Source organism: Mesoplodon bidens, assembly GCF_964165515.1.
Source record: "Mesoplodon bidens genome assembly, chromosome: 9".
Classification (NCBI taxonomy): domain Eukaryota; kingdom Metazoa; phylum Chordata; class Mammalia; order Artiodactyla; family Ziphiidae; genus Mesoplodon; species Mesoplodon bidens.
This window is the reverse complement of record NC_138166.1, coordinates 94,418,863-94,431,913: the sequence shown is the minus strand read 5'-3', so window position 1 is coordinate 94,431,913 and position 13,051 is coordinate 94,418,863. Positions and strand designations below refer to the sequence as shown.

At 44.6% G+C, this 13,051-nt stretch overlaps 1 protein-coding gene across 4 annotated transcripts in view; it reads right to left on the bottom strand.

Annotated features, from left to right (window-relative positions):
* Positions 1-6,572, bottom strand: part of AGK (acylglycerol kinase) — an 86,791-nt gene extending 80,219 nt beyond the window's left edge. For 2 of the 4 annotated variants that reach the window (XM_081244788.1, XM_081244791.1), the window contains exons 1-2: positions 6,478-6,572; positions 862-979 (exon numbers count right to left, since the gene is read on the bottom strand). In XM_081244788.1, coding sequence (XP_081100914.1) covers positions 862-962 — 101 coding nt within the window. In that variant the 5' untranslated portion in view covers positions 963-979; positions 6,478-6,572. Of the gene's footprint in view, positions 1-861; positions 980-1,929; positions 2,078-5,129; positions 5,276-6,031; positions 6,254-6,477 lie in introns of those variants that run through there. The other 2 variants (XM_081244789.1, XM_081244790.1) reach the window with 2 other exon arrangements.
* Positions 6,573-13,051: the final 6,479 nt, after the last annotated feature.

The following is a 13,051-nucleotide window of genomic DNA, read 5'->3' as shown; positions in this document are numbered from 1 at the left end:
ATAAATTATCTCTGATAGTGGTGAATTGAGAACGTTCACAGAAGTACCAGTGTGACTCTCCTTTCCAACGTGGAGACTTCCATTATAAAGCCTGTTCAGTTTTCTGTTTAACAAAGCAGTTATTTAGGACACTTGGATGTCAGAGAATGTTGCTATATATTTAAGACGTAGCCCTGAATCCCCAAAAGACTGCAATTTGATCGGCTCTCTTAGTAATTTGTATAATTTTTATATAAAAACTGTTTATTCAAATCTTATTACCATGTGAATCCAGAAGAGGAGCTCTGGCACTTTCTTCTCCCCACAGACCTGAAAGGCTAATAAAACCCATGACTGCCTGGAATTCCTTATTCAAACAAAAGGTTTGAAAGTCTAAGTTTCATTTAAATGAACTAATGGGTTCATTAGTTTTGTTGTTGCTAATGGGTTAGATGAGGAAAATCACAGGGGTTGCAGGTAGCAGACTCAGTGTCTAGCAATGGGCACTATTAGAGATCAAGAGACCATAGCGGGAAACGGAAGGACCACCCAAGGACACGTGTGAGTTCCAGCCCCCTACTATTACTAGGGAAGTCCCTTGTCTCTCTCTAGGCGGTCCTCAATTTCTCCCCGTTCTGATCTCGCTGCAGTAATCTGTGTCCACTGAAGTACGAGTGTTAATAGCTCTATACAGTTTCCATCTTTCAGAACTGGGTACAACAAGAAGCCTTTGTCTTTGAGGTTTCAACATTTGCTTTCCTTTTACACCACACTGTTTTACAGAGACAAGCACAGCTAAACAGGATTTTAACTGTAGGCCCTTTTGGACTGTTTTGTTGTTGCATGTGAAGGTGGGGGGTTTGGGGGCTATCAGATATTTACCAGTGTTTTCCATAGAGCCAGTGGCCTCCCCATGTCAGCAGGCAGATCCCAGCTGTAGTTTTCTTCCAGTGATTTCGAAGTGTTTTAAAGAACACAGTCATCTTCTCTTAGGGATTTGCTAGATTAGTAGAGGCAGAAAAGAAAAAAATATAATTGTCCAAGGGAATCGTGCAGAGTCCCTATGACTGGCTTCGGTTCTTTCATCCTCTCCCATGTTTTCCTTCCTTCCTCCTTTTCCTTCCTAGTTACATCATCTCCATCTTCTCACCCACCCACCTACCCTTTCTTTCTTTCTTCCTTCTTTCCTTTTCTTTTCTTTTCTTTTCTTTCCTCCCTCCCTTCTTTCTTTCTTCCTTCCTTCCTTCCTTTCTTCACTTCTTTCCACCTAAACTACTTTTTTCTTCTCTCATCCCTTTTTCTTAGAAGGAAGGGGGAGAGAAGCAGGAAGAGAAGGAGGGAATTCTAGGTGTCCTGTCTTTGCTTTCTCCTTACAGTCATTATACCGCTATTTAAGAGTATCTGCTTATCTGAGAATTCCCTGGCCGTCCAGTGGTTAGGACTCGGCACTCTCACTGCCAGGGCCTGGGTTCGATCCCCGGTCGGGGAACTAAGATCCCGCAAGACGTGCGGCACGGCCAGAAAAAAAAAAAAAAGAATAAAAAAAAGAGTGTCTGCTTATCCATTATATATAAAGTGTATATCATCAAATTAGTAATATAAAGGGATTATTCAAAATAGGAGAAAACACTAGGTCCTCAATAGAACATTCACAGAAAACTCAATGAAGAGGAAATGCACATAGCTCTGTAAAAATGCTCAACTTCCTGAGTAATCAAAGACATGCAAATTACAAAGAACTATCACTATTCACCTATAAAATTACCAAAATTTTTAAATGATTATACTCACTGATGACAAAATGAGATAGACACACACACTCCTATACGGAAGGTAAACTAGCATAACTTTACTCAAAAACAAAGTGACCATATAAACCTTTTCTGTTTCTTTTCGTCACAGCACTTATCCTGGGATGATCCTTATGTGCTAGTTTGTTTATTAACTTACCCACTGGAATGTAAACTCCGTGAGAGTAAAGGTTTTGACTGTTCTGGTCACTGCAGTATCCCTGTGTCTAAAATAAAACCTGGCACATAATAGCCATTCGGTAAATAACTGTTGAATGTGATGGGGTTCAAGACATGCTACCCCAAAATATGGCACCTTGGCAGAGTGGATATTTTAAGCAGAAGGAGTTCGGGAAAACGGCAGAAGCAGGAAGGTCACCCTGACCACCTCCCCGCCTTGCCCTTCTCCCCTGAAAGAGATCATAAAACCCTCCAGTGAGAGGTGCCTGCCCTATACCAGCAGGAAGAATCCATGTGTCTCCAAAGAAAAAGGGATGCCAAGAAGAATCCTAACACGCAGGCCTTGCTAAGTTTCCCATTTGCTATAAATACCTCATACCTTTTACCCTATCATACTCCTCCACGACTGTCTAAAATAAAATACTCGGGCCTGTTTCCTTGGGTCTTCATTTCTTTATGAAGGCTCTTGTATCATGTAAAGCTTATACTGAGTAAACTTGTATGCTCTCCTCCTGTTGATCAGTCTTTGTCAGTTTAATTTCAGACCTAGCTAGGGACCCTATGAAGGTTAAGGAACACTTTTCCTCCACTACATTAAATTTTTTTTCACTAAGAATTTTTGTTGATGTGGAAAAAACTAAAAATATAACGTTAAGTAAAATTAGCAAGATTAAAAAGCCTTATGTAATTGGTATTTACCAATTATGTTCAAACATGAATATAAGTGAAAAAAATACCAGTAGGAATAAACACACAGAAATTTTAAGTAATTCCCTCTTGGTTGTGAGAAAATGGGTGACATTTATTTTACATCTTAAATTGTAATGTATTTTCTAAATTTTCTAAAAATAAATATCAATTATTTTCTAAACAGATACAGAAAATTTTTATGACTTTGTGTGCATGAGGTAAACAAACCAAGAAAAAAAATCTTCAGCTTTTGGTGAAGATTCTAGTTCTTTTATTACTCCCTTTAAACACAGACTCTCTTCTTGACCTAACTTTAATCAGGCTCCTCTGAGCTCTGCTGGACAAGGCCCTAGCTTGGGCTTCCCTCTCCGCCCTTGTAGAATCCAGTTTGAGCAAGAATCCCACTTAGCTTAGTGAAAATCCCCCACCTCCACCATTGGTATCTGACCACCCTGGATATCTTATCACCCTGGTCTGCCTTCAGCAAGAACTCTACTGAGTCAGCCTAACAAGAATTCCCCTTAACCCTGATGTTCCCTCTTAGTAATTTTCCATCCACTGATGCCCACCCTGCACCTTGGCTATAAACCCCCATTTGTCCTCGTTGGAGTCAGAGTTGAGTCCAATCTCCTTCCCCCACTCTAAGACCACCACTGCAGTGGTCTCTACATCCACCCAGATGCCTCTCCCTACCCTTGAGTAAAGTCTGCCTTATCATTCTTTAACAAGTGTCACTACATAATTTTTTCTTTAACACTACCATTGGCTAAAATTCCTCTCAAGGACAGACACATCCTTATCACCAGCAACAATGAAGCCAGTGCCAGGGAGCACACCTTCCTGTGAATCAGAGTCACAGTCCAGGATGGTACAAAAAGGAACCCAAAGGCACATGTGATAATTAGATGCCTCTCCATCGCACCCTAAAGCACTCGTTCATTCAGCATGCTAGACTCTGTGCTGGGTGCTGGCAGAGAAGCACAAGCCTCTATTCTCAAGTGCTGGCAACTGTTAAACCCGCAAGTGCAAAACAATTACACAATTTATGATTGTAATACAGTGGGAAGGATGTTGAGGGGTAGGTCATGGCTCTGCCAGAAGCCACAAGAATGACCCAATGTAGACTGAAGGTGACATGGTGGTCCATGGTTGGGGGAAGTCTTCCCAGAAGGCGTGACATTTACCCTGGGTCTTGGAGAATGAGGAGTACCAAATGAGAAGCTAAAGAGATTGATGTGCATAAAGGCATAAATGATAGCAAGGTATGTTCAGGGAAACACAGGTGGGTAGTCAGGTATAAAGTGCAGGGTAAATATGGAAGGTGAGAACAAGGCCTCTCAAACTCTAGTGTAAAACTTGTTAAAATGCAGATTCTTGGGCATTACCCCCTGAGATTCTGACTTGTTCTGGTTGGGCTGTTAGTGAAACCGAGCAGGACCCTGTGGGGCTCCTGGGCACGAAAGCCTTTCTGTGTCTCCCATTTCTAGACTTTCCGAGTTCCAAAGGGCAGGTTCAAACAGTTGCTAATCAGGGAAGGGAAGGGATACAGAGACAACGGAGGAGCAGTCAGGAAACATTAGTGCAGCCTTGGGGCAGGGTCCTGGTTCCACCTCAAGGGATACACATAACAATATCTTTGAGCTCTTCCATAGAACTAAAACCCCCAACAAATGGAAGATGGTACCTACTTGATGAAGCAATCTTCATTTCAGAGAGGTCACAGTTTAATAACCTCCAGAATCACAGAAGCTCATCAGAAGACAACCTGAGGCCAGATTAGATTAAAGGAACGCAGGCCTGCACACACCCTGATCCTTATAAGCAACCCCGCCCTTGAACCATTGCTATAAAAGTCCTCACCAAATCCCCCTGGGTTGGAACACACAGTTTTTGAGGGCATGAGCCTGCTGTGTCCCCCTCTGCCTGGCAAAGCAATAAAGCTATTCTTTTCTACTTCACCCAAAACTCTGGCTCCAAGATTCAATTTGGCACCAGTGCACAGAGGCTGAGTTTTTGGCATCATCATCTTCATTATTAATGAGTACTCCCATGCTTCTAGTGGAGGTCAGCACCACACTTTGAGAAATAATAGTCTGGAGATAAAGGATGGGGAAGGTCGGGGAGGTTCAGAAAAGGTCAGGAAGGACCTTGACTCCACGCTAAAGACTTTGGATGTTACATTGAAAATGATGAAAAACCTTGAAGGGATTTAAGCAAGTGAGTGATAGGATCACATTTGGACTGTAGAAAGATCACTTTGTAGCAGAATGGAAAATGCGCTGGAAGAAGCTGAGCTAAAAGCTACAGAGAGCCAGTAGCAAGTTACTACCACAATCTCTAGGCACATAACGAAGGAAGAAGCAAAGGAGACAGAGAGAGGATAGATGTGGCAGATCTTTAGAAAATAGAATCTAGCAGCCATTGGTGATCAACTGATTGTAGGAGGTGAGAGAAGAGGAACCAAGCCAGTTTTGTACTTGGGCAACTTACTGAATAGTGATTTCAATCATTAGAGTTGGATTGTAGGTTCATGAAGAAAAGTGTTGGAGATACTGAGTTGGAGATGCCTGTGGGGCATCCAATGGAAATGATCAATGGATGTCTGGACTTAGCAGTTTGAAGCCAGGAGAAATTGTCTGGATGGAAGATATAGATTTGGGACTCATCAGTGTGAAGGAGATAAAGTTGGAGTACAGGTAAAATATCCAAGGCAAGGACAGAAGTTAGAGAACAATCTAACAGTCGTTAAGAGTCTGTTTTAAGGCCACCCATGACCCACTGGAACTCCCTTTGTGTCACAAATGAATGGGTCTGCGTATTACAAAACTACTGTGGGAACATGCAGGCAACCTAGTGTAGTGGAAAGAGCACTGGTCCAAGGGTCTTGAGGCCTAGATTCTAGTCCTACTTTTGATACTTACTGGCAGCGAGAGCCTGGGTAAATCATTTAACCTGTCTCTATGTTCTCATTAGTAAAATGAGGATACACCTGCTGTGATTAACTCATTTGGCTGCGAAGATCACATCTGATGGGGCTGTGAATGCACTTTCCTCCTTAGTAAAATGAGGATACACCTGCTCTGCTTAACTCATTTGGCTGTAAAGTTCACATCTGTGAGGGGTATGGATGCACCTTGTAAAATTTTCCGGACTTAAGTCATCATCAAATATGTAATATATTAGCTAGCAGTGTATATGGCTTCTAAGTACCCAACAGAACTCTTATTTCCCAATCTCAGTAAAAACTTAAATTTTTACTGAAAAAAAATAAAATTTGGCACATAATAGCCATTCGATAAATAACTGTTGCATGTCTCGTCCGAAATGCATGGGTTTGGGTTTTTTTTTTTCCCAAGAACTCCCCAGTTCTGATTATATTCGACCCTCCTCACCATGAGGCGGGGCTTTTCTCACTAGACCTGGGACCCCACAATGGGCAGGTTCTGTCTGTGCATCTCTAGCAAACAGAACCTAGTAAAGCACCTGGAATGAACGAACCAATCAACCAATCCATCAAGCTTTCAGAAACCATTCGCCCCATTTTGCAAATGAGTTAGCTGAATCGCTCCCCCCGGCCCCAAGAGAAGTGGGTAAGGGTCACGCAAGTTCAAGGCAGCTCTGGGACTAGACCCCAGGCCACCAGCCTCCCGCAGCGGCAACAGGAACCCCGCCGTCCGCAGGGAGCCCTCCCCGCGCGGTTCCGTCCGGCCCTCGCTCCCACCCGCCGCCCGCACCCGGGTCGCGACGCCCACCCCACGCCCCGGGGCCCTCCCCGCCCGCCCGGGTGGGGTCCCCGAGCCCCGCTCCCGGCTCCCCGCCCCGGCACTGCCGCACTCACCAAGGCGGGTCCAGCGCGCAAGCTGCCTTTCCTGTGTGCTCGCTCAAGATTCCCCTGCTCTTTGAAGGGAAACCGCTGCCGCCGCCCTTGGGTTCCGCAGCGGGTTCCTGGCGCGCAAGGAGGGTGCGGTTTGCAGGGGCCGCCCGAGGCGCGCCGGGGCGAGGGGCGTGCCTTCAGTTTTCGATCGCTCATTTATTCATCCATTCAGCCTTATCATCCATCCCTCTGTCGCTCAACAATACTTTATGGAAAGCCTACCAAGACAAACACTGTTTTAGGACCTGGCACTAAATCGGAGAATAACTAAATGAACAGGGCAATTTCAGGTAGTGCTATGTACCACGAAGAAAACGAAAACAGGTGATAGAAAAGGAGTGGAGTGAGGGGAGAACTGTTTTAAGTTAGGCCGTCTAAGTTAGGCCTCTCCGAGTAAGGCGCAATTAATCTGAGACCTGAAGGCGAGAAGGAGCAGGTCAAGCAAAGATCCAGAGGAAAAGAGAACCTGAAGGAGGGCACGGCCAGGGCAAAATCTGTAAAGCCTGAGGCAGTTTACCAAGTCGGGGGCCAGTGCGAGTGAAGCAGAGACAACTAAGCAATAAGAGGTAGCGATGAAGCCGGAGAGGTGGGCAAGACGGGCCATGGTGGTAAGGAGTTCCGACATAATATGGAATGGGATGGGAAGACCTTGAGAGGATTCAGTCCGGGGAATGATCTGCTCTGGTTTGCATTTTAAACACCTCTGGCCACAGTGTAGTGAATAGATTCTAGAGAGCCAGAGCTGCAGAGAAGCCAGGGCCCATGCTGACCACCAGAGGGCAGCTCTAATTCTCTGTCCGCCTCCCACCAGTTCCCCCACCCGCACATGTGCTGTGGGGACCATACCAGTCAGTCAAGGTTTCTTTCTTTTCTTCTCCCATCCATCATTGGATCCACCAACATTTGCTGAGTGCTGCGCATGCGCTAGGCACAGGGGATGCACTCCTGTACAGCACCCACCCCTGCCCATTGTCCCTGCCCTCACAGAGCTTGCGGTCTAGTTTCCCCATTTACTGCATAAAGACACGCATCCTTACTATCGCCCCCCAGATGAATGTTTTAAGAGAAATGAGAACCACCGACGAGATTATGGTGCAGTAAAGCATACTAGGCCAGGTTCTAATCCTCAGGACCCCACACCACCAGTAGGGTGAACTTCCTAGCCCTTCCACCTGTAAATTAGAAGACTGGATCACCATAAAAAATCTCTTCTAGCTATAAGATGTTGTGATATTCTAGGTATGAGAGACAGTTATTTTCAACTCTCCTTTCCCAACCATCTAAAACATTTGCATTTGAAAATGAGTTGCTGAACTGCTTGCCTGCAGGCTAGAAAAACCTGGAACTTGATGCTGCATTGTCCAATGGGCAGACTAAGCTTTAGGGCTTCAGCAAAACAGTGGTTCCCCAAAGTGAGAAAAGTTTGGCTTAAATGAATTTTCCATAATTTTCCAATCAGAAAATGAAGAAATATAGAAAGAAGCTTTTTCTTAAAATATATATCTATACTTTATATATAGATGTATATTTTGTATATGTATACTTTTTATATATATGTATACCTTTTCTTGTTGTTTTAGGGCTGATTTTATTTTTGTTTTGGATTACACATTGACAGGGAGCTCTACACTCATTTCTGTCTTTAGGGTCAACAAAGAACAGAATCCAGTCTCGCTGGGACACCTGCATCACGTGTGGATGTGATCTGACCACACTGAATGTGCTCATGTGCATGCTGGCCTGCGAGCGCCCCTGTGAGGACAGCTGTGCAAGCATGGCCATGTATCTGTGCACACGGTGTGGATAGTTTTACGGCAGTGAAAAGAGGCCTCCCTCTGTGGTCTGTGACTTATTGGCATAATTGGATGAGAGCATAGCGCTGCCCAAGCTGCAGATGGGCATTTAGCGTGGTCTTAACACTGCACTTAGCCAGTGGGGGAGGGCAGCACTGTCCAGTAGGTAAATGTATTTGCACCTTTGGAACCAGGTGCCTGGACTGGAATTCCAGCTCTGCCACATACTAGCTGAGGAAGTTGAACAATGCCTTTAATTTTGTACCTAAGTTTCTATAATGATGATGATAATAACTGTATCTACTTCGCTGGATTGTCATGAGGAGTAAATGCGTCCATACATGTAAATCGTTTAGGAAAGTACAGAGAGCAGAGTTAACACTCAATAAGTACTTGTGGTGTTTTTGTTTTTGTTTTTTTCCTGTAGCCACTGCCTAAACCTCAAGCAACTACCAGCCAACCAGAAAATCCCTGGGATCCACCAGGTACCCTGGAAGGAAGAATATGTATTTGGCAAAACTGGGGTGAGCTGAGAGTTTCAAGCCCACCGGGAGCAGGCCATCTGTGCACATGGATGGAGTGCCACTCGGCCAGGGCGAGAATTCTGAGTACCGACCCCTCCCCATCCACCCCCCAGGGTCACTGAAGACAGGAGACAGGAACGTTAACTCACGGAGGGCTGATGCCAAAGAAACCAGGGCTAAGGTGAGATTTCAGATCCCCTGTTCAAAACGGAGGTCACAGCTTTGACTCTCCCAAAGCTCCGTGGAGAGGGCATGAGGGTCTCACCGGAAGGTAACATCTGGATGGGGTTGAGCTGTGGGAAAAGAAAACTCCGGTTTTATTTGAGTTAGAGCCACGCACTGTTGAAAAGCTCAGGCATCACAAGGTAGATGCCCAGAAGGCCTGTGAGGAAGGGTGACAGGCCTCTGCCACCAGGGAGAAAAGAGCACCCCACGGGGGAGGCAGTCCCTCCAGGGAAGGGAGAAGAAGGGTATGTGGAGGGTCGTGTGTCTCACAGCCCACCTCACTCAGGACTAGTCGAGTCGTGTTCATGAGACCGTTAGGGAATATTTGTTAGTGTTCTTTACTTTATTTCTTTAATATGAAGGCTTTAATTCATTGTGGCCAGTGTGGCAGTAATTGGGAATGTTGGCATCAGGCTGTTGAGTTCCCAGCAGAGAAGTCTGGAAACATCTCCCAGGTTTTTATCTGGATGCTCAGACTGGAGAAAATAAGACATCTCCGCAAAATAAAGCCTCAGAATTACATCTGCAAGAGAGGAGTGTAGCCATGGTGTGGGGCATGTCTCTGAGAGAGACCTTTGTGTTCCCTCCTTAAATTGCATGTTTGTATAAACAGGTACAATAGGTCCTATGGCTCAGATAGGTCACCTGCAAATGGGAAAATACCTGCATCAAAATGGGAGTGAGCCATAAATTCATCTCTGAGGAACTAACTGTACCCATCACACGACACATGCATTTCCTGACACTGTAAAGCATTATTGAAGCATCCCATTTATTTTTGAAATGATATAATTTATACTACTAATATTTTTGCTGTAGAAACTGCCCTTTTTCGGCCACACTGGTTAAGCCAATGATTGCCCCTTCGTATTCTTTCTAGAGGCACACAGTTGTAAATAAATAAGTGAAGGATTATCCCTGTTTCAGATGTAGAAAACGGATGGACGGATGCCGGGGGTGGGGGTGGGGGGAAGGGGGAGGTGGGATGAATTGGGAGATTGGGATTGACATATATACACTACTATGCATAAAAAAGATAACTAATGAGAACCTACTGTAGAGCACAGGGAACTCTACTCAATGCTCTGTGGTGACCTAAATGGGAAGGAAATCCAAAAAAGAGGGGATATATGTATACGTATAGCTGATTCACTTTGCTATACAGCAGAAACTAACACAACATTGTAAAGCAACTATACTCCCTCACCCAAAAAAAAGTGAAAAAAAAAAAAGATCAGAAATTGAAAAAAAAAAAAGAAGATTATCCGTGTTTACAGAAGTTAACCCCACCCCGATCCTGTGGGGGGATAGAGTGGAAGCCACATCCTACACTAGTAGTCTGTAAGGCCACAAATGACACTAAAACATGGAAACCTCTCAGAGGCTCTTTTCAGGCATCATGACCAGGGCTGAGCAGTGGACATGGAGATGCGCCACCTGGATCCCCCTTCAAGGAAAGACCTGCTGTCCAAGTTGCCGGGAGCGCCGTGATAGACACAGCCCCTGCAGGGGCAGCCTCCATGCAGCGAGCCATCTTAACCGGTGTCATGCCCTTCTGGAAGTGACCCACATCTAATGACCTGATCCAGGAGAAAGTACAACAGCTTTGTCACTTTAGACCCAAATAAGACACCTCTGACCAGTTATCCTAGCCACAGAGCTTCTCATGGGGTCAGCTGCGGCTGTCAGGCTGCATCATAGCTTGGCTTCTCCCTCTACTCCATCCTGCTTCCTTCTCTCCCTTTTTGCAGGTGTTGATTCTGAACACTAAACACTGTATGCCAGACAGCGTAATGACCCCCCCAAAATGTCCATGTCCATCCCCAGAACCTATGAATACTCTGTAGACGTGTTTAAGTTAAGGATCTTGAGATAGGAAGAGTATCCTGCATTATCCAGGTGGACCCAGTATAATCCCAAGGATCTTTATAAGAAGGAGACCAGAGATCAGAGAGAGAGAAGATGTTGCTCTGCTGGCTTTGAAGGTGGAAGAAGGAGTCACAAGCCAAGGAATGTAGGCAGCCTCCAGAATCTAGAAAAAGTAAGAAAATAAGTTCTCCTTTACAGCCAGAGAGCACACAGCCCTACAGACCCATTTTAGGTTTCTGACCTTCAGAACTGTAGGCTAAGAAATGTGTGTTGTTTTAAGCTACTGTTTGTGGTAATTTGTTACAGCAGCAAATAGGAAATTAATACACACTGTCATAGAATATGCTTCCTGGAGAATCCAACCTAGACAGGTTGATATTTCAATACTTTCAGTGAATCAAAATTAAAACTAAATTATTTTTCTGTCCGCCATTTTGTTTGTTTAGGGCCATTTGTGCAATCCCTCACCCGTCCCCAGAGCAAACCTGTAGTGCCCCCTTTCCTTCCCTCTGCTCATCCAAATCACATCCTTCCTGCAGCCTTTCCTGAGAGCTACACCCTTGTTGATCTACCCCTTTCTAGAACAAGGGTGATGCTTTTAGTCTGCATCATTCACTTCAGTCATTAATCATGTATTTTTATAGGACAAATGGGGGACGTCAGAGATAATGAGGGAATCCCTGTATGCATTCCTCTAGGTAGATGTAGAGGTTGGAGTTTTTGGAGACCTACACCAACTCTACTCTCTTCCAAACTCTATTTTACTAGGATGTACACAGATCCCAAAATAATCAGGCTCAATTGCTAGCCAGCCTTGAATGGTTTCCTGCAGCCCAGCAGAAATCTGACACTCTGGCTTAGGCAGCCCCAAGACCTTCTGTTCGTCAAGGACTGGAGCCTGGTGCTCTCTCATAGTTAGGCAGAGTCCTGGAAATTTTCCTCTGCTGGTCCATGATGAGCATCTCTAGTTCCAGAGAAGAAGATTCAGGTCTGACGCCACAGGCCTTAGATGCCTGCAGCAGCCCCTTGGGCAGCATCCCTGAGGTTCACTGGCACATTCATGTCTTTGATGAGGCCAAAGAGCTATCCAGGTGTGCACAGCCAGAGACAAGGGCATGGCTCATGCTCTCCCTTTCCCATGTTCTTTATTCAGTATTGCTGACAGTTAAGTGAGGTTCCTAAACAGCAGAAAATTAATTCCCAGTAGTCATTTGGAATTTTCCTTGGTCTCCAATGCTTGCCTGGGATCTTTGGAGAACATGCTGCACCTTCAAAGATAGGGATTTGTGTCTCTTTCACACAACACATTGCCACACATGGTACTGGCTACATGTTGAAATAAGCTACACATTGAAACTGTGAACTCAGTTGCCTATAAAATGAAGTCATGTTTCCCTGAGGGCATTAGAAGAACGTGCTGACAGATAGCCAATAGCCCCTGGTATTGGAAGAGTCTTACTTACATCTCAGTATCTGTAATATTTAAGAAACTAAAAATAGAGCTACCACATGATCCAGCAATCTCACTCCTGGGCATATATCCAGAGAAAAACATGGTTCGAAAGCATACATGCACCCCAATGTTCATTGAAGCACTGTTTACAATAGCCAAGACATGGAAGCAACCTAAATGTCCATCAACAGATGACTGGATAAAGAAGATATGGTACATACAATATATACAATGGAATATTACTCAGCCATAAAAAAGAATGAAATAATGCCATCTGCAGCAACATGGATGGACCTGGAGATCATACTAAGTGAAGTAAGTCAGACAGAGAAAGACAAATATCACATGATATCGCTTATATGTGGAATCCAAAAAAATGATACAAATGAACTTATTTACAAAACAGAAACAGACTCACAGACTTAGAGAATTAACTTATGGTTATGGGGGTGGGGGGGAGGGTGCAGGGGGAGGGATAGTTAGGGAGTTTTGGATTGGCATGCACACACTGCTATATTTAAAGCAGAAAACCAACAAGGACCTACTGTATAGCAGAGGAAACTCTGCTCAATACTCTGTAATAACCTAAATGGGAAAAGAATTTGCAAAAGAATAGGTACAAGTATATGTATAACTGAATCACTTTGCTGTACACCTGAAACTAAACACTGTTA